Genomic DNA, 22,440 nt, shown 5'->3' on the forward strand with positions numbered 1-22,440 from the left:
TACAGTTCTGTCACTTTTATCCTTTATAATGTGCCTCACAGTTCTTGGAAAAGCCTGTCATAGACAATAAAGGATTAAAAATGGTATTGAAAAACAGCAATACATTTGCCCGAGGTTACACTTTGTCAGACACTTACTAATAGCCCCATGACTTCCATTGAAGGTCTGACGTGTGAAGCCTGCCAAAGAGCAGTGAGGAACTTGATAGGGGCTTTGTCTTTCCTATGTCATCATTGCACACACTTGATCTCGATTGCGCAATTTAGCTTGTTGCGGTAGGCCTCTGCTCTGCATGCTTCTTGCCTGGTAACGTTAAACTCCTCCTCCTAAACATAGATTTGCACTCACACTATGCCAGCACAACTTCAGCAAAGCAGCCCACTCCCTGCATCTGCTCTCCATCAGTGTGGTATGTGCTAGAGAGCCTTTGATCCCCCCCCCCAAACTACTGTGTGTGTGTGCGCGCATACGGGAGGGTGAGTCAGTCAGACACAGAAAAGACTGTAGTGCTCGTTTACACAGACAATGCCAAATGGATGAAAGCAAGCGGAGAGAGACAGTGGCACAAAAGAGCAGTAAACATTCATTATACCCACAGCTTTAAGTTCAGCCCCTAGGCCTACAGTTAAAGGCCTAATGCAGCTTGAGCCTTAGCACAACTGCTGAAGGAGCTGAACTCCACTCCTCTGTACTATTAATGGACAAGTATGTGCAGCTATGAACGGAACCAACAAATGCCACGGATTAATCTGGGTTGTACTGCTCACAAATTGGATAACACATTAATGCATCTTATAGTATTAAAGAGTTTAAGTAAATAAGGGTGGGGATGAAAGTAACTTTGTGGACCCCTACTGCCTTTTGTTTTTGTGTCAAGTGTTATGGCACTTTGAAACTGAACACCAGTTCAAACAGAAGGCCATAATTGCAATGGGAGCACCGAAGGGGCCCGAAGCAGTGAGGGCGCCTCCAGCCATGAAGGTTCTTGTGAAAACAAGACAGAGGCAGTAAAATGTTGATGAGACGGCCAGACAAAAGTGAAGAAGAGAAAGCCGTGAGAACAACTGGACATGTGAGATACTGGAAGGTTGAGAGGTCTTTTGACAAACGCGCATAAGGTAGACCTTTGGTTACATTAGACAGTCTGAGTTATTCTCAGAAGGAGCAATTATGCAAATTACTAGGTGTTATTATTAGATTGATTTGCATCTCCTCGCATGGAGCTTGGTGAATACAGAAATAAGATTTTACGGAAAGAAATAAGCATATACCTGTGGGCTGGCAACCGACAAAAGGAAATATGAGAATGGTAAGCTGGGCAACACAATTAAACTATCAGAATGAGCAATGGCAATATGAAATTAAAACTTCCGGGCATGCAGACAAACAGTGATGTCATTAGGTTTCAAAAAACCTTTCATGCATTAGCCAACTACAATAAAGCCATAATCAAATACAGTTTTTCAAAGGGCCCATGGGGTCACCAATAAAATAAGCAAACCTGATTTCACAATCCTTTGACTCCTTGCATGTGCATCTCTGTCAGGAAATGTACCAGGATGGTTATTTGTACCATGTGTTTCCTTCTATTACTGCTCCACCTTCTGCAGGCTCCCTTAGGCCTGTGTAACTATAACAACAAACAATGTCAAATAAAAGTGTGAACCTTGCAACCTTTGTGCTGAAAAGGAGTGAGTCATATCCTGCCAATATTTAAAGCAGGTTATGACAAACGGTGTGTAATCCCTTTTTCTCGTAAGATATGGTAAACTGGAAACTCTGCAAACATTTCAGGAAAAGTATGATCCCTTTAAGAATTCCCAAATTGTACTCTTTGTTTACATAACACAGGGTGCGACCCATAGACCATTTGAGGTGGCAAAAGTAGGGGGGGTTTACTCTAAAACCAATAACGTTATTTAACGAACAATACATTAAACGCAAAGTACTTCTATTTTGTCTTCTATATATATTGTATAACTTTACAAACCAAAATAAGCTCAAAAACATATTTCTAAACAAACATTTGTAATGGAGCCCCCCCTACACAAAGTAAAGAACAAGCGAGTGGTACATCCCGGCCCTGCTGCTCGCTGTTTTTGTATCTGCTTCAGAGCGGATTCGACCGCCAAGTAAGTTACATTTTGCCATGTCACGCTAAAGAAGTTTGAGACAGTTTATTTATAGAAAAGTGGATTGGCGTGGGCACAGAGACATATGCCGCTGGATATATGATCTGAAATGAGAGCCTGTCGTGTTTTTTGAAGGTATTTCCCGGTGATTTCTGAGCCGCTGTTATTACTGTATAGCTAATGTTACACAGTGAAGCCAGTAGCCTCATGTTTTCGTCAAGCCAAGAGGAGCACTGCGCCCCGTCCAAAGACCCGGTGAAATACGGGGAGCTGGTGGTCCTGGGGTAAGTTGTGCTTTTTCTTGTATACATTCTTGTGTTACTTTACTTTATAAGACTCCTCTACGTTAACGTAAAGGCGATTATGTGGCTTGAGGAAGTTTCACAACAGGGCACTCGCGTAGGTAACTGAGCGTAGCGACGTGATTTTTTTAAATAAGGTGTGACCTTAAGACATTTCCTTTTATTTTTAAACAGGCATTGACTTTACACAGCGAACTCTCAAAATATACTCAGGGAAAGACGCCAAGCCCAGTTTATATTTACGGGCTCACGTTACTCAGCTAATCAGACACGTGCGCAATCAGAAATGTGTACATTTTGGTTCCACCGAGCCGTGTCGGTGGCGATGTTACATTCTCTAAAATAAACAACAGCCTGGGTACATTTTAACCAGCCTTTGTCCACCAAATAGATGCGTTCAGCACAACTTTACAAACCCAGGTGAAACGAAGCCCATAATCAGCAACTCTGAGCTGCTACTTCTACCTTTAAAGTTGGATTCATGGGGTTCAGGAATTCGGAAGTGGTGATGGTCCCCTCCCCCAGCCCCCTGGGTTCTTCCTATTTTCTAAACTATCTGTAGCTCAGACCGCAAGACTTTACATCTTCAAGAAACACCCACTGTGGTCACAAGGCCCTGAGTTGTATTATTCACAAGATGCTACAATTGACCTTTAGATCATTGTGTCGTTCAATAGTTTGAAAGCACATACCTTGCTTTTCCCAAAACAAAGTGGATGACTTACATTGAGTAATGTCTGCTGTCCACATGGTCAGGTAGAGGGCCTTAACTGTAACCAGGCTTTGGAGCACAACTACCAACATCAGCTATAAGTGGGGGATGAAGATAAACACCTTATCATGTTGCACTTTTAAATCACAATCTGGTCATTATAATGGGAAAAAAGGGATACTGTTAACACTAATTCTAAACATTTGGAACTCCCATTTTTACTAATAAATGACTTATCATCAAACACGATCATCAAAATAGTTGCTGATTAATCTATTCTTAACTGTTCATCAGCTAAGTTACTTTTTGTTAACTGCTTGTTTGCATCAAATGCCTATTCAGATCTTGTTTTTTACAAGATAGATCCTGACTTAAGTGCCCATTTAGACTACTTCATTAAGGCACAGTTCTTGGATTGTGTTTTTAAGAGAGTCATTTGACATTTGGTAAGTTTTAAAACAGCCTTTGAAGAAAAACACAAGGGTTCAAAAGTGATACTGAAACTATGATGTTGGCACGTAATTAAAAAAAAAACAATATGCCTCCATGGTCTGTTGATGTTAAAAAAAGCAAGGCTGTTATAGTGGCATTAGTTAGACGTGTCTCATCCTGCCACTGAGTACAAACTGGCGTGCCTCTTTCTTTGTTTATGTCAACTATTACGAAACTACTACTGTTTTTTTTTAGGATTTGTTCAGGAGACACCGCAGATACTTATCACCATGAACAATCATGTTTATATTGATAAACTGTCAAGGGCAACGGTTGCCACAGATTATGGAAAACACCTGCTGTGTCATCAGTGATTAGAGTTTGGCCCGTATTGCAACTGATTTAACATAAGCACTTTGACTGTTTGTGCTGACGAAATGACATGTGTGTAGCATTTGTTTGAAGCATTTGAAATGAGATGCTTATAAAGGGTATATATGCAGAGCATGGCAGAGTGTAGTTGTGTCCCTGGCCCTCCACCGATACACTCACAGACATACTGCTTATTAGAAGGGACCAAAAGTGCTGACTGCTTATTACCCCGGGCTTAACATGTGGCACGTTTGAAGCTGATACTTTTGTTCTCTCTCCTGACATAAAGACACATATTTGAATCAGATGTGACGGGTGTATAATCACTGCCATGACATCACATCCCACTGATAAAACTGATGGTAGACAAGATAGCTGACAGCATGGAACAAAGATTGTTTGAGCAGCAGTTCTCTCAGTGGTTTGTTGCCATGACCGTGGTGGCTCTTATTACTTGCATGGCTGCCCCCCATCTTTGCCTGGGTGGATTGGCTTGGTGCTGGTCAGTGGGGGGGGTAACTGCGTGGGTATCCTGGAAATGAAAGGATGGATTGATTAGGACCCAGCCCTTGCCTCTCCTCAGCCTCCTCTGTCCATTGTGGCAGGGAGACTGGGCCTATTGATTGAACTTTGTACATTTCCCCGTAAAGAACCGGTCCGTAAAGGAAGTGTACAAATCAACTTGCAGACATCTTTGGTACAAACTGGCACTGATTGTTCGGATGCTATACAGATTCATCCAAGAAGAAAACTTATCCTAAGGCGGACATGTATTCTGTTGTTAATGGGAAATGTATATTATGTTAAATACACGTTATTTAGTCCAACGTGTCTATCATACACTTCAATACTGTACACAAGCCTATGGGAGCATTTTGGGGTACGCTGCAACATGTTGACTGCAGGGTACAATAACAACATGATTGCCGATAAATTATCAGCTAATAATACAAGCCACATTTTATTAAATGTCTTTACAAGCGCAGCACGCTGACTAGACTAAGTCAGACTAAACATCATGTCACCGATGTGGACTTTTCACAGATATACATTTGCATTACAAGTTTTTAGATGTATTTTATTTGAAAAATAAATGAACAAACAAGAGCCAGTACTCTTTTTGTTTTTGACAATAGTGATGTCAGTTAGATTTGGTTAGGCCATAGTGATCGAGTTTAAAGTCATCTGTCTTTGTTCACTACTTGCTAGCCTTTTTTTAACCCCGGTGTGCATGAACTACAGTTTATGCCCTTATTTTAAAGCTATAAACGTATACAATTATTGGTTATCTTATTATCAGGCCCGCTATGAAAAGCAGAAATGTATTGGTATCGGCTGAAAAAAGCCATACTGAGCATCCCTAGTTATCCTTTTGCGTCCCTCAGCTCCACAACAAGGTCAGCGTGCTGGTGGAGCTGGTCTGGTGTCAGTGTCTGGTGCAAGGTTATATCAGTCAGATGGATACTTGAGGCCATGGCAGCTTAAATCTGAGTCAGTTGACTGATGCTCTTCCCTCTCACTGTGCCATCTGGCTGCCTCCCATGTAGCGTTGATGTATTTGTACAGTTTGACCTAACCGGAGCACTACTAGCCTGTAGTTGATTTGCAGCATCATCTAACCTCGGTGCCATCTTCTGTGACCCTTTAAGACCACCCTGCCTCTGTGTCATGCTAATGAGGGTTTAACCACTCCGCATATCCCCTCCTCATTCTGCGAACACTAGCCTTTTATGTTAGCACAAGATGTAGGAGATGCTGTTGGCTCCTTTAGTGCAACCCTGAGGATAGGTGGTGATACGCCAGAGTCTTCTAATCCCTTCTCCTAAGTATTGGAAGGTAAATCCACTGTCTGTCTCGCACAGGTCAGAAGAAAAACAGCTTTGAAAAGCCTGTCCTTCACTAATGTGGCAGTTCCTAGTGACAGAATATTTCCTCTAAGTAAAGGTGCATAAAGGAAGCCGTGGGTTGTTCTTCTCAAAGAGTTAGTAAGCGGTAAGAACTGATCATTAGAAAATGTAAAGATGCATATCTTTTTTTGGTTTATATGTGAGACACCAAGGCACAGGTAACCGGCAGATAGCCCTCAAATCCACTTAGTAGAACTCTGATCCACATATTAGTCTAGCTGCTTTTTATTTAGGTGGGACATTTTCTAGGACAGTTCAAAGGAAATGAGAGTAGAGTCAGAACACTGTTAAATTAGCTTCTAACTTTATCAATGAGAGAGCATCAGCATTTCTGCTCCATATGGATTTTTATTTAGGATCACATAGGACCATAAAACACATTAAAAAACTGATCTGCTTTCTCCCCTGTATTTCTCCCCTGTATTAGACAATAATCAACATTCGAGCTAAACGCTGAAGAGTCTTTGCAAAAGTTAACAATCTAAACATATTTAAATACTGATACATTTACTTATCCACTATTATTCCAGTGTATTAGTTTCAGTTTGTCCACAGTATCAGACAGGGCCTCTCTAGCTCTCTGTGGGTGGCTTGTCCTGCAGGCCAACTCTGTGCACCGTGCTGACTGGGACCATGTGTTTCCATGCCTGGCCAGCCGTGAGGAGACATGAGACAGGTGGAGAAGCTTTGGACGGAGGTAGGGAGGAGCAGGAAGGAGCTCTTGTTGCTACTTTGTGTTGCTGCAAAAAGGAGAAATATCTGAATGATGCTTTAGTGGTCGTACAATTTCCCTCCCTCTTGATATGCACTGCTACGCACACTTGAGGCCTATAATAGCTTTATATCCATTGTACAGTGTCTGTTAGCACACTGTGGTTACATGGGTGTGTGACAGAAGGTGTGTGTTGGATGGCAGTAGAGCATGGGGTGTCCCAGCTGTAGGAACCAGCTGGTGGATGGGGAGAGGGGCGGCCCTACCGGAAGGGGCTTCTCCATTCACAAGGAGCTGCCATGCTAGGTGTCTTGAGGGGCTGATATTGAGGAGGGAAAAGAGAAATAACAACTTCTAGGGATGCTGAGGGTTTTTACATTTTGATGTTCTTTATAAGCGTTTAAATTCCAGATATAAAAAGACCGTATTGCATTCATGAGAGCCAGTTATTCACCCAGACTGTGCGCTCCCAGACCTGACGTGCATTTTTAAAAGATGCTCCCGCCTGGGACACGGCGCAAAAGAACAGCTGCAGTTTACACAGAGCTGGCTCACCGAAATCACAAGCACCAGAGTGCATTATGTAATAAGAGACACTATCCAAGGTAACGCTTAGATTGCTAATAGGGTACATTAGATTGCCAGTGATGTCATGCATGGCAAAGCTACCATGAATGTTTCTTGTTATATGATTACAAGACATTCAACCTATAAATCTCATTGGATTCAACTTTTTTTTGATATACATTTGTAACTGTTTTGCTCATTTGCTGTCCTTTCCTTCCTTCCTCCCCCCCTCCCCTCACAGGTACAATGGCTCTCTGCCCAATGGAGATCGGGGTAGACGGAAAAGCAGATTTGCGCTATACAGGAGGACCAAAGCCAACGGTGTTAAGCCGAGCACCGTGCACATCCTCAACACACCCCAGGCAAGCAAGGTACCCAAACAGATCACAGGATGAATAAGTGGTTGTACTGAACAGACTCTCAGTCAGAATGAACACTTATCCACTTGTCTTTTGTTGTTTATTTTAGGGCAAAAATGTATAAGCATGTGAATAACTAACAGAGAGGGGAATGAGCAATCGGGTCAATGTACTTAGACGCATTGTGATTGAAGGTAGAGGAATCACAGCTGAAGGAACATTTTGAAAAACACTTTCTGTTTGAGCAGCAGAATGTTTTCTCAGTGATGTTCAGTAGCTTATGGAACGCGCGGTGATCTCCTTTACATTATTGTTGGCAGACCTTAATGTTGACATTTCCAGTACAATCACTGTAGTTCCTAAGCGGGCCTCATAGCTTTTTCTATGCACCGCAGTGCCTGCCAGAAACTGCCCCCTCCAGTATAACACGTCTGCATTCCTGCCGTTGGTTCCCAAGCAAAAGTGCTAAACAAGCCGGGGGACTTGCTTACCTCGGCACATCTTGAAGCCCAATATTGTAGACAATTGTTGGGAGTTTAGCTCTCTGGCTGAAGGCCCTCTGGTTCGGGTTACTCTCACCTTGTGGAACATGACTCCAGATAGCTGTTTTTCTGTGACAGAGGCTTTTTCATCGCAGGGATTCATCATTTCAACTGAGATTGAGATGATTGTTGTGCTGCAACGGCTGATCAAATATGGCTTGACATTTTTTTTCTCAAGTTTTTTCTCAGACAGTTTGCTCTGAAAACCACGTTTCCTTGGATCGGATTGTTTTTAGCTGCACGGCTCAACTGAGCAAATGTGCCCTTTGCACAATTAGTCACACACTGTTTCAGAGACATGAGCTGCTGTGACCTTCTTCCCCTTCCTCCACCGTTCCTCTCTGCCACCCTGTTACCAGGCCGGGGATTAGCAGGGTGAGCTGAGGAGGAAGTTGTTCCCTGACCCTGCACTCCCAGCTGTACACACGGTCAAATATAGCCCTTCCCAGACAAGCAGGGTGGTGAGGTTAATTCGAGGAGAGCTTTCTTTTTAAGTTGGCAGTAAATTGATCCAAGCCATCTCCTGTTTTTCTAAAATCTTTCTACAGCAGTCCCCCAACTGCTCCCTCTGTGTGTCTCATGCGTTTGAGCTGAGTATGCTCTGTTACTCAGAGAGGGAAATCTCACGTGTCTGTGCACACTCTGGTGTTCATGACAGATAATGAGGAGCTCCCATGATGCCACTGCCAGCCTCCTATACAAATCCTGCGCCTGCTTTCACACTTGCTCATTTAATCTCAATCACTGCATTTGTGCAGTAGTGATTGTTTACTTTGGCAATCCTTTTAGGGCCGGATAGCCTATTGCTGGGTTGTTTATCACTCCTTCAACTGAGGGAGGGTGTGTGTGACTTTAGGGGGGGGGGGGGGGGGGGGCGTGGTGTTTATAAAAAATATATGTTTTGGAACGTGCTGGAACTCCTTTTAAAACGCCGTGGTACAGGTGGAGCCCCATTTGTTTGTAGCGGCGCTGTGGAGACGAGACGGCATGTGATGATGACATTTGTCCCCGTCTGTCTCTGATGTTTCGGCAGAGTGTGGCAGCGCTGGTGACCCACTTTCTCTCTCCCTGTCGCACGTGACAAAGGCGGGGGTTGTTTGGGAAATGGTATCCGCAGATTAGAGCGCGATGATAGTGGCATGTGGTAAAGTGTCGATGGGAGAGGGGGTCTGACTTCAACCCACCCTGCCTCTGCCTACTGTTTGTGGATTTTAGCTCGGCTTTTAACACACCGCAGCCTCACATCTTGCTTCAAAAACTGATAAAGATCAGTATAAATCCTTTTATCTTGAAATGGTATTTTTTGTTTTTAACCAATCGTACTCGGCACGTCAGGGTCAACAATGACCTCTCAGAGCCCCGGACCATCAGTACAGGAGCCCCCCCAGGGTTGTGTGAGCTCCCCTGTCCTCTTCACACTGTACACAAACGACTGTATGAGAATCCACCCGGAGAATTATATCATCAAATTCTCAGATGATACAGCCATCCTTGGCTTAATGCACAAAGGCAGCAGTTCATCGGCTTATCACTCTGAAATAGAGAGATGTGTGCAGTGGTGTGATTTTAACCATCTGGTGCTGAATGTGAAGAAGACTGAGGAGATGGTGTGGGACCCAAAGGCAGTGGGTGACCTTAGGCCGGTGGTTATCCACAATGAACCCATAACTCAGGTCAGCTCCTATAAGTACCTTGGTGTCCATCTAGATAATAATTTTCGGCACCCCCTTGAAAACGAGATGGTGCATCTCAAGGGGTTTATCCCAATGAATAACATTTCTATATATAATACACTCAGCTGGAAGGCGCATGTTCAAGGTCTGTGCTCTAGACTTCAACAGCGGTTGTACTTTCTGCGTCGACTCCGGGCTTTCGGAGTCGACCATAAGTTCATGTTACTGTTCTATCATGCCGTGTTGGAGAGCATCATTAGGTATGGTATTACTGCCTGGTATGGTAACTTGACAGTGCAGTCAAAGTCACAGATCGCTCGCCTGGTACAGACTGCTATGAAAATTATGGGGGTTAAAAAACACCCATCTCTCCAAAACATATACGAGCAGTCCATTATCAGACAGGCAAAACAAATTGATCCCACCCACATACTCCACCCAGAATTCCAGCTCCTACCTTCTGGTAGAAGATTCAGGGTTCCCAAGAGCAGGCTGAACCGCTATAAGCACTCATTCCTACCTATGTCCATTAAGCTTCTTAACATTCACATGAAATGAAATGTAGTCAAATGTAATGAAATGTACTTTTTAAATGTTGGCCATGAGGGTTGTGCAATAGGTCGCCATTGTCAGTATGTGCGTCTGTGTATTGTGTTTGTTCAAACGGTGTATGACTGATGATATGTGTATGTCTCTTAATGTCTACTATGTTTGTATATATACATGTATGCGGAACTGCAGGACGGAGTCCAGAACAAATGTCCTTATGGAGACAATAAAGTATATCGTATCGTATCGTATCGTATGCCTCACTGCTCGGACTGAGGCAGCTCAGCTGGTAGCCAGGCTTGTGTGAACTGAGGCCAGTGGGCGCTTTACGGTCACTGTCATGGGAGTGTGACTTTACACGCTCTTCCCTTTTTCTCTACCAGAAATTCCTGACACACAGCATGTAATATAATGAGGAAGTATTCTTGCTTAAATGTCATCTGTAAGAAATCTCTATTTTAATGAAAAGCTAAGACACTTTTGTTGTTGTTAAAAGGAAATAAATAAATAAATCTATAGTTGTTCTAAGACTTAGGGTGTGACTCATCATTTGAGTGCATTTGAATAGTGGGGTTTGTTTGCCTGCTCTGTAATTTAACCTCACCAGTGATTGCAGAAGGCATATGGCAGTGCCTCTCCTTTGGCACTCTCATATCCGGTGTTAAAGCCACAAACCAAGACATCAAAGGGTTCACTAAAACAAAAACAAAATACATAAATAATGACATAAATATGTTGTTTGGCTTCTTATTCAATTGTTGAGATATGCATTTGTCGTGTTTAATATGGTATCCCAATGAGTAGCATGTAATCAATTCCTTGTTATATTTGCAGGCTGTGAACTGTAAAGGCCAACACAGCATCTCCTACACGCTGTCCAGGAACCACACGGTAGTGGTGGAGTACTGCCACGACAAAGACACCGACATGTTTCAGGTACAAACCCATCATATAATACTGTTAACTGTTTGGATTGTATTTTCAAAAACCTGTCCTTTTGCTTTAGGGCTGGAACTAAGGATTACTTTCATTACTGAGCGATTAGATTATTTCCCAGAGCCAAAGGGGAAGTATTCAGATTGCTTTTCTTATATGACTAGCTTTGTTTTACTTTTCTATTTTCACATTACAAACTCAAACATCAAAATGTAATACGAATTATAACAAATAAAAGCTTTACATTGATTTGAGAAGCTGAGATACATTTCTTCTTTAAAATTACCTCCACAATGATTTATGAAAATAGTTACAGTGTGTTGTAATCAGGAGTCTAAAGTCTACTTAAATAAGAGTATTTGCAGCTAAGCCTTTTAAAATCTGTGCACATTTGGTGGTTATTCCCATCACACTCCACCAGTGAGTTCAGTGTCCTGATTGTGTAATGTCAACAGCAAGGAGAAGATGACTAGAGGGAAGTCAGCACTGCAGACACGTGCTTCACATCAGCCCTATCCTGTGTCCATGTTTCTATGAGCAACACTGAATAAATACAAACACTTCAGAAAAGGGGAAATTCATTTAAAAAAAACAGGACTTCAGGATCATTTTTAAGATGAAAAAAAAGTGCTCCTCTGTTTAGCTTGGGAAGTTTCTGGAGAATGTTAAGTGTTGACCTCTATGGTCTGCTTAAAAATAGGCCTGAATAAAAAATAAAAGAAACTTGGAATCTTTCCACAGATGTACTGATATATCAAAAATATGCTGCTATGTAAAACTTTGGTTAAAATTCTGAGACACGACCACGTTTGGTTTCCCAAACACAGCAATGTGATCCTGTGCAGCATCAAACTGCCACAACATGACAAATGGCTTGCCAGGAAGTCAAAACAGTTCAAGGAAAAATAAACCCCTTTTCATCATGCCACTATAGTTACAAGACATCCAAAGCATGATATTGAATGAATACTGTGTTTCTGCGTAGATTGGGCGATCCACTGAGAGTCCCATAGACTTCGTGGTGACTGACACAGTAGCAGGCGGCCAGGAGGGAGAGGAGACCCCCATCACTCAGAGCACCATCTCACGCTTCGCCTGCAGAGTGGTCTGCGAGCGCGTCCCACCTTTCATCGCCCGCATCTACGCTGCTGGTTTTGATTCTTCCAAAAACATCTTCCTTGGGGTAAGCACTACTCAGTGTACCATAGACATGAAGTATTAAACACATTTGGCAGCGTTGTGTAACAATCACTTTGCATGTGTACTCTGTCTCTTCTACAGGAAAAAGCTGCAAAATGGAAGAACCCCGACGGTCACATGGACGGACTGACAACCAATGGCGTGCTTGTAATGCATCCCAAGGGTGGTTTCACAGAGGAGTCCAAGCCTGGCGTGTGGAGAGAGATCTCTGTTTGTGGGGACGTCTACACGCTGAGAGAGACCCGCTCGGCACAGACTCCAGGCAAACTGGTCAGTAGCTGCATACATACAGCAGAAGGGCCACTGTGACCTTAATTAAGCACATTAAGCACAAAATGACTATGATGGTATCGCTGCTTAGTGAAACTGAACGTCTGCTTCGTCCCCCTCTGCAGGTGGAGCATGAGAGCAACATCCTGCAGGACGGCTCCCTGGTGGATCTCTGCGGAGCCACTCTGCTGTGGCGTACTGCAGAAGGCCTCTTTCACACTCCCACCCAAAAGCACCTAGAGGCCCTCAGGCAGGAGATCAACGCGGGGCGCCCCCAGTGCCCCGTGGGTCTGAACACCCTCGCCTTTCCCAGCATGCAACGTAGCCGCGCCCTCTCCTCTCTGGAGGAGAAGCAGCCCTGGGTCTACTTGTCTTGCGGCCACGTGCACGGCTACCACAACTGGGGCCACCGCTCGGAACAGGATGCCAACGCTCAGCGAGAGTGTCCCATGTGCCGGGTGGTCGGGCCCTACGTGCCGCTGTGGCTGGGCTGCGAGCCGGCCTTCTACGTGGACACAGGGGCCCCCACCCACGCCTTCGTGCCATGCGGACACGTGTGTTCTGAGAAATCTGTGAAATACTGGGCGGAGATCCCGCTGCCCCACGGCACCCACGCCTTCCACGCCGCCTGCCCCTTCTGTGCCACCCAGCTCGGCCTCACTAAGGGCTTCGCCAAGCTAATCTTCCAGGGCCCTGTGGACTGAGCCCGAGGGTCCTGCTCCGGTAGTGAAGATTAGACAGGAATGCCAACATGCTGTGAAACTGTTGAAATGATTTTGTGCTTTCTTTGGTTCATGTAAGCCAGTTGCGGAAAGTAGTAAGTCTTCTGGTCATATACTGTGGTTTCTTTACAACAGAGAGCCGTTACAGATTGTTCAGGGCCACAGATTGTTCAGGATTGAATACGATTTCACCTGAGACTGCTTTAAAGACGATTGTTTTACACTATTATCACTGCTGGTTTCCATCGGATGGCCTTTAAATAAGGTTGTAGAAGGAATGATTTCCTCATCAGACGGACACTGATAACATATTCTAGTTCAATTCCTGGTGGGTCTGAGTTATTAGAGAGCCAGACAGCTGGACTGTTGGCTGGGAGAAAAGCTGAGAGAATCTTTGAGTATAATGGCGATCTGGTTCAGCGCTCCCCATCGCCCTGCCGGCCCTGACCCCTTAACGGCATCTCCATCACGTAGCTCTCTTGGCTTCCATTTGCTGAACTTTGAGGAGGCGGGGGAAAATACTTTTTGTGTACAGAGATATAATCCAGTGCCTCAAATCCCATCAAACCGTGGGAATATTTTTCATAAAGGAGAAGAGATATTTTGTTGAAGGCAAAGGGAGAGATTGTTTTTGCGTACATAGGGAAGAGACAGCCCACATGGATTCTTTTTATGACAGAAGAGGTATTTTACTACACTGAGGCCCTTGTACTGTTTTGTAATGCAAATGTTAATATATTTTTCTCCTGCATAAATGATGTGTGAGTGTGTGTGTGTGTGTGTGTGCCTGCGTGTGTGTGCCTGCGTGTGTGACTGTGTGTGTGTGTGTGGGTGCCCTGCATCATTTCACCCCAATCCCCTTTTTATGATCTCGCCCACCACCCAAAACACCACCAGAGAGAAAACAGGAGTCAAACCCACCTTGAAGGGTTTGATAATGAATGTACTGAAATACATTGACTCTCCTCACTGGTGGTGCGTCAATAATACAACTTGCTTTCTTTATGGCTGTGCTTTTAAATGTATAGCTAAGGCCTATTTGACAACAAACTACCACATGCATCCACCTAGCTTGTTGGCTAGCCGTGTCCATGCCCCACACACATGTACTGTATTCAATCTGCACTGTTGTTAGCTTTATCCCACGCTGGGTCTGATCCAATGATTTGTACGCTGTCAAACCTGGGCACAGTCTCAGCAGCATTCAGAGATTATACCAAATATAAGGAGATGTTTTTTTGTCTCCACACGCAAGATGTAACGACCACTCTTCTCAGATCCAAAGTGTTTCTGTAAACAGTCCTAAACCCAAACTGCTGCTATCGTGGAGTGTTGACAGCTCTGGATTACAGTGGAGGCTGTTCAGCTGCTCGCAACCAGCTCCGTGGGAATAATGATATTATCGCACACCATGCCAAAATGTGTGAGATCTATTGTGTGTGGATCAAAAAAGTAGCCGATGAATTGAAAGTAAAGAATCTGGGACAAATCTGCATTATTCTGCTATGTTAGCTTTTACCAGACTGCCTATATGTAGAGTGTAGCTGAATGCATTAAGTCTAACTCTAGTTTAACAAATACAATATTGAGCATTAAATCTATGAGTTGATCGTAACATTTTTAATATAGCATTCAAATGTGTTTTGGATGTAATATGAATCCAGTCTGATTAAGGGCTCACTTACTAAGAGAAACATACCTAGCATTCTTAAAAACATCAGCAGCATTACGCTTCTTGCATACCACATTTGTGAATTTAGATTTTATGTAACTGCCGAGCAGGGTCAAGTACTAAGCCACATATTGTACAGTTGCATTCCTCTCCAACACTTTCAGCTCTAACACTGTGCCCATTGCTTAAGACCGTGTTCTGTAACAGCTGCAGAGTAGCTGCCTCAAACATTCCTCCTCGGTAAACATGGGTGGGGCCCTCAGTTCACCCAAGGGCTTGTTCTATGATTCTGTCTCATACAGGAACTCTGTACACAAGCCATAGAACGCACTGATGCTCCCAATGCCTCCTTTGCAAAGAATAAAATATTTTTTAAAAAGAGCTTAAAGTGAGTTGGTCGTCTCTGATTTTAGCCCTTCTTTAAATCTCATGTGGTTGTGATATTGATTTAGTGGTTTTAAAAGGTAGTACAGTTGATGCTATGTTTTGCCTTTGATGTCTTTGCTGTGTACGTACAACATGGCAGCAATGTTTAATCACAGTTACACATGTGTTTCATCATTCCTCACTATGAGCATTTCCCTGCTATCTTGGCTGCCAAAAAGTCCCTGGATTTTGATATCTCTATCAAACAAAGCATTTGTGTGATAGGGAACACATTTCCAAGTCTATATTATTCACATTTCATGTATCTTACATTACATTACATGTCATTTGTTAGACGCTTTTATCCAAAGCGACTTACATACATTCAGTACTGTGGACAATCCCCACAGGAGCAATTTGGGGTGAAGTGTCTTGCCCAGGGACACAACGACATGCTGACTGCAATGGGACTCGAACTTGCTCTCCCCTGATTCGAAGTCCAGCACTCTATCCACTGAGTCACACTATCCACTGAGCCACAGCCTCATCTTATCAGCATCATCTTAATATTTCCCACAGAAAATCACTGCATGAGCAACATTTGGAGCTGAGTGTAGTCTTCCTCTGAAGCCAGAAGAGGGCACTATTTCCTCAATAATAAAGAGGTTGGCACGAAGCCCACCACACCACTGAGCCTGTCGCATTAAAAAGCCAATAACACAGAGCAAAGAAATGGGAGTTTGATGTTTATTATGAAAAAGACTCAGTATAAATACATTTGAAACAAGAGGAATTGTATTGAACTAAATTTGCATGCCCTGAAAATCCTCTATGTGTGCAATTACGCTACCACAGGAGATATGTAGACTGTATATTTATAGTAGGACATTTAATGATTAATCTTTAACATTCCATGTGCTTTTGTTTTTATATGTTTTTCTTAAATTAATTATACAGCTCTTAGATTTATTCCGGATTTAAATCCTGGCATCACACGCAAGACATGTCTGACAAATATGCACAGGGGTGAGCATTTTTTTAGCTTTTATTTTTATGTGCATGCAAAAACATTGTATGATGATGATGATGACATTTTCCATAATTCGCATGTGACTTCATCTCCTCTATAATAAGGGCACATGAAAGGGATTTAAATACATAACATGTCAGTTAGGCGTTTGGAGAGGCATGGAGCTGTGGGATGCCATGCTTCCTAATTAACATTCCTGCAGTAGATGTGAGATGGGTTCAGATGTCTGCACACTTGCCTGTTTTTCTGAATGACAGAAGAGACACTGAAGGTGACAGCATGTTAATTTTGAGATCATTCGGTGGCTCCCCTGCCTTAAGCAGGGCAGGGTTATGTGAATAAAGAGGAATGATACAATATTTTGTTCTTGGACCAGCTTCCTGCATGAGACAGTAAGGTTCATGTGTTGTACTCACGCTGCGACTGGAATGGATTGACACAAACCTCAGGACTTCTAGCATCACCTTTTTAAAACTAATTAACTCCTGACACTTTTCACAGCCACACAACTACAATTTACAGAATGATATTTCTCAGCTTTTGTAATTGTATTACAAATTGACTTTGGCTAAGTAACACATACATTATTAAGTCTGTCAATATGCTTATGAAATTAGGGGGAAGTGATGGTATGTCAATGAATATAGATCATAAACTTTTTATATTAAAGGGGGACTCCCACATTTAAGTATTGCTCTTCCATAAAGTTGGGGAATTCACAAAAGACGGAAAAAAAAGAAAAAGTAATTAGCAGAAAGGCCAGAGATAACTTTAGAATGGGTCTATACTAGCCCAATCCTACGTTTCCCATAATGCAGCTTAATAGGCAAAGATTCAAGATGTCATTACTGTCTTGGCCCTTGCAGGTATTCCAATACTGCAGTTTTTTATGTTGTTGTTTTTTAATGTTACTCATAAAATCTGTAAGGCATTTATAAAATAACAAAACATCTTAACAGCAAAATTATAAAAAAGGGTATCAAGCCATACTTGGCACATTTGAGCACATACGTGAGTGTTTCTGCAGAAGATACATTAAACGCCTCGCTTCTACATGTTTCTTTGCCCCGGGGTGGAACATGTGAAATGCCACAGGTGGCTACGGGCTGTGAGCCAACTTATCAGCAGGACTCCTTAGCTGGCAAGTTGTGGCTGTGATATTTACCTCAATTACCCAGCATGCAACTGAAGCAAATGATATGCAGATCATCATCTGTAAATAAGAGATAGTGCTCTTCCCCTTCGCGTAAATTAACCAGAAGCAAACACAAGACACATTTTTTAAACTTGGCAGTCATTTTTCTTTTATCTCCAGGCTAATTGGACTGCCATTGCACGGTGGCACATATTGGACGATGTTGTTAATTCCTCACTATTTCTGTCTTGTGTGGTTAGTCACTAGTTGTTACGGAGCGTGTTTTTCCCCATCAATAGTGCACTGATACTTTGCTGTAAATTAGATCCACCTTGCCCAAGGTCAAACACCTCAAAGGACTCTCACTTTGGATTCGTGCAATTTGATCTCGTCAAACAAAAGCACCACTTTCTTATTTCTAGCTTTCAGCGAGCTTTGTAGCCCTTCTATTACACAATTCAAGCTGTATGCTGTGCAGTTTGAAGAGGATTATGATTATATCAGACCTATTTACTATTTCATGTGGCTCTTGATGATACTTTGTACTCAGCTTATTACTTTCTCAATGAATAACAAATGAGTTGTCAAATAAAAAGCAAATAAACACAGGCGGAAGAGAAGCTGGTACGAATATTGTATTAGAACATGCGAGGTGAAAATAGGTTTTGGAAAATCAAGCATTACATTCAAACATTAAGAGTGTACCTCTTTGAGCCTCTGACGCCCTCTCCCTCTCATTGTGCTCTTACAGAGGCATGTGGCGCCTTGCCTTCTCATCCAAACAAGGGGACAAATTACTTTAATTATGGAGTAATTGCAGGGTCTTCTGTTAATTAAATCTTTATCAGTTCAAGTAAGTAGATTTCTCCCACATGGAAACCATGCAGAGACGTGCTGTCTTAGCCCCTCCTGCTCTGTCTAAATTCTCCACCAACACCACAGTCTGAGGCCGTCTTTTATTCCCACTCTCACCCATCCCTCTCTCACCCCTGGGTCTTGAAATGATTAGGATTAGCATCATTTGGGGTAGTAGGGGGTTGTTTTGCCCACTCTGTCAGTAGCCAGCTGTTTCTCTAAAATACCATAACAAACATGATAGCACCGGCGTGAGGCAACGTCCTCCGCTGGAAAATTAGATACATGATTTATCTGAGGTTCCTGGTGTTTGACAAAATTGAATCCCCTCATTTTAATTGCTCTCGACTAGGTGTGCTGCTCCAGGCGCTGCAAACAGGAGCTCTGTATGTTGTCCCTTGTTCTCTTCAGACTATTATGTTCCATTGTGCAAAATGCCGATTATGATTTTCTTTATCCTTGTCATCTATCTTATTTAGGATCATTTAGCTAGCCACATGTTACAAAGGAACAGCAGTCTGCCCTGTTATTACGTGTGTTTGAGTCCCCTGCTTCTTGTAATGAGAACAGGATCACAGAGGACAATTAATCTCTCTGAAGACTTATTCACTGGAGAAAATACTGGGAAATTGACTTGTTTTGTTGATTTTCGTCGGCCCAGCATTTCATCCAAGGTGTGGAATATTAACACAAACACTTGTCATGTGTCTGGCAGCTTTCACTTGACAGTGTCTGCCCAGAATATTGCTCAACAGGTTTCGGAGTAACAGGAGACAGTGACAAATGTTACTGTACGTCATTTCACATTGTGCCTCAAATGTGTGATCTGTTGCTAAATTGCTTAATGTTGAAACCCTTTTAACCTACGGAAAGTCTGGGCCTGTGTCACACATGCACAAATACCACAGCGTTTGATCTTTTAACATCTATAGAATGTGAATTGTGGCTTGTGGACAATCTCAGTGAGCTACTGTTTAGCAGTGTGAATGTTTATGGGGCAATGAATTGGGTGTAATGTGGCTGTGAAGCAGATTCAAAAAGGCTTAACCGGATTACAACTCATTTCAAGGATGCTTAAGGTAAGATTAAAACAGATATGTGGTAAGTGAGGAAAATACAAAATCAAATAGATTGAATTTCACTCACTGGTCTCGTACTAGCTCATGCATGGCTACCCTGTGTGCATTTGTGAGGCACGGCGTAACAAAATCAGATGCAGCTTTGTGTGAGACAATATGTAGATTGTATAAACGCTTCAGCAAAGGAAACATTTGCACATTTTCAAACAACAGTTTTGCTCTGTTGGACCGTCACAATTCAGCAATAATGCCCTTTCTTATCTCATGCTACAAATCCCCAGAGCTGGAACATTAGAAGTCTCTAATCACACACACTGGCACACATTAGCCCCACTCTCACACACACACACACACACACACACACACACACACACACACACACACACACACACACACACACACACACACACACACACACACCCACACACACACACACACACACACACACACACACACATACAGAAAATCACACATCTCACATAAAAAAGATAATGAATTTAATACCACTGCTATTACAGTCAACTAATGTTTGTTAATAGCCTGGTGCCATATGGAACGAGGGCCACAACCATGTGGGTAATTCCTCTTTTTGGACAAGCTGTCAATAAAAAGGCCTTGCATTTTATGGATGCATATGGTAGAGGGGGGGGGGGGGGGGTGCTTAATCCAGCAGACTCTCTAATGATTCCTCTGTGCCTCGAATGGGAGCTACAGGCCTCTGTGAATGTACTCGCAGCTGTGTTTTATCTCTCCTATCAGAACTGAAATACGTGTTCCATTTAGCATTTGTGCATACGCTGCTCAGTATGGCTCGGTGTGAGACTTTGGTTTTCTATGTGGTGGGGGGGGGGTAATGGAAGTGGTGGTTTTAGAGAGAAAACTTTATGACGTGCCTTATTACACCCCCAACCCCCCTTCCCCACTCCAATCCACCACCACCTCCCAAAAACTCACTCCATCTCCTCCCCATATCCCTCTGGCAGCACTGCAGCCCAGCGGATAACCAAGCGTGGATTAGCAGTGACATCACACTGAAGAGATGGCTGAGCCCGAGTGTGAGGAAGGGTGAGTACTTGGGGTGCATGTGTGTGTGTGTGTGTGTCAAATGGGTGTGAGCGTTATGTGTGTGTTCAAGACTGATTAGACGATGAGGGTGGTGGTGAGAGGGAAGCGAGGATTAGAGAGCCATCCGAGAGTTGGCTAGGTGCTGACACCACTCCACCTCACCAAGGGCTCAATTTACTGAGGGATCAGACTCATTTACGGTGGGCTGGGATTATTATCAGTTCAATAGGGCAATTTCTTTATTACAGTCACCCTTCAACCTGTGAAATATGGACACTTGTGAGACATTTAGGGGTACATGTATCTTGTTTCAGTTTTCATCTACTGCTTACCTGCTTTATTGTGTTTTAGCAGCAGGTAAAATAACAGCTGGTGTATCATTGTGTTTAAATTAAGTTGAATCACTCTTCAATTTAAAGAGTGAAATCCATATGTTTTTTGTGCCGGCTGTGAACCACAAAAAACAGACTTTTTTTTATTTTCATGAAAAGGCTAGCCACAATAAAACATAAGAATTTCAGACAGTCCATCTATAATTCTTCAACTACTGGGAGTTTAAAGAGGGCTATAGTGACTATTTCTTAATTTTGTTTCTTTAAAGGCTCCAAATTGGATGAGACAGGCAACTATGTTTGAGTTTGGGTTTACCTGTAATGTCAACACTCTTAAAGGTGGGGTAGGTCATTTTGGAGAAACCAGCTCGAGTGGGCTAGAATTTGAAAATACACAGCCGGAACAAATCTGCCACTTCCTTACAGAGCCCCTCCTCCAACACACACAAACGTGCACATGACCAATGAGGGCACGAGATAAGTTTGTGCACAGATGGAAAGCTGACAGGCAGGTAGGCCATCCAGTTATTTTAGCCGGGCCGGCTAAAATGATTGGTCGTGCTTTTTACAGCACCACGGCTTCCACAGATGACATTTTTTTATGGATTCTTTGTCAAAGCACTTAAGATATTCATTGCTATCGGGATGTTAAGAGCATTTCATGGAATATAACAAAAAGTGTATCTCGAGCCGGTTTCTCAAACTTACCTACCCCACCTTTAAGATGTCCCTCTGTATTGAACTCCTTATAAAGCATTGAGCATCATTCACCTGATTCTCCAAGAAGAAAACCGGTTGCGCCTGCATCTTCAAAAATATAACAAAAGTGAAGGGAGCGAACCACACATTTAGATGCAGACTTTAACCAAATGTGAAGGAAGTGGGGCCTGTGACATTGAGTCCAGTTTGTCCAATAGTCAAAAACTACAAAACCACTTCCACAGATCAATTTTAGATATAAATAAGGTATGCATGAATACACTACCTTTGTGAACAAGAATGGAAATTCATGTTTGACCTTGGAAACAGCTCCTGTCAAAAACAATCTCATCACAGGGTCCATTCAGTAGCTGTTTTGAGGCTTTAAAAAATGGCTTGATCTTCCAAAATGTCCATTCCTCTGTGTAATTTAAGGACTTGTTGACATCCATAAACGCTACACAAAGTGTCATTTAATGTTAGTTATTTTCATAGTACTTGTTTAGAGGTGCATACCCTGCTCTCAGCCATGTGGGCTTAAGTGATGAGAGAGGTCTCAGCTCTTCACATTTAGTTCTGAGTTAGTTAGCAAGTAAAGAAATTGGGATTGCCATGACTGTATAAAGGAAACGTATTTTTACAAGCAACACACCCGAGGAAAAACACAACGATCTTCCACCGCCACAACGAACATAAAGCGCCCAGTTCAAGAAAAATCACAACAACTTTAATGAATGCTGTATCTTTAAATAATGGCGCGTCGGGTAGTATCGCGAGATTACCCCCTGTTCACGGGAAGTGGGTTGTTTCTTCCCGGGAA

General features: G+C 42.9%; 1 protein-coding gene across 2 annotated transcripts; it reads left to right on the forward strand.

Moving 5' to 3' along the window:
* The first annotated feature begins 2,097 nt into the window (after positions 1 to 2,097).
* Positions 2,098 to 15,441, forward strand: peli2 (pellino E3 ubiquitin protein ligase family member 2). Of its 2 annotated transcripts, none has more exons than XM_034122428.1 (6): positions 2,098 to 2,416; positions 7,378 to 7,507; positions 11,094 to 11,195; positions 12,181 to 12,378; positions 12,477 to 12,665; positions 12,791 to 15,441. In XM_034122428.1, the coding sequence occupies exons 1-6, from the start codon at positions 2,313 to 2,315 to the stop codon at positions 13,367 to 13,369; spliced, it is 1,302 nt and encodes a 433-aa protein (XP_033978319.1). In that variant the 5' UTR covers positions 2,098 to 2,312; the 3' UTR covers positions 13,370 to 15,441. The 2 variants fall into 2 exon arrangements, with proteins under 2 accessions (XP_033978319.1, XP_033978357.1); XM_034122466.1 differs by having other exon boundaries at positions 7,378 to 7,498.
* Positions 15,442 to 22,440: the final 6,999 nt, after the last annotated feature.

The sequence above is a fragment of the Trematomus bernacchii genome, unplaced genomic scaffold (assembly GCF_902827165.1).
Source record: "Trematomus bernacchii unplaced genomic scaffold, fTreBer1.1, whole genome shotgun sequence".
Taxonomy (NCBI): Eukaryota; Metazoa; Chordata; class Actinopteri; order Perciformes; family Nototheniidae; genus Trematomus; species Trematomus bernacchii.

Bases quoted from the DNA above. Each gene is read 5' to 3' on its own strand.
- peli2 (XM_034122428.1), top strand. From the start codon at position 2,313: ATGTTACACAGTGAAGCCAGTAGCCTCATGTTTTCGTCAAGCCAAGAG. The intron at 2,417-7,377 runs GTAAGTTGTGCT...CTCCCCTCACAG, and splicing joins GGGGAGCTGGTGGTCCTGGG to GTACAATGGCTCTCTGCCCA. The intron at 12,666-12,790 runs GTCAGTAGCTGC...CCCCCTCTGCAG, and splicing joins CACAGACTCCAGGCAAACTG to GTGGAGCATGAGAGCAACAT.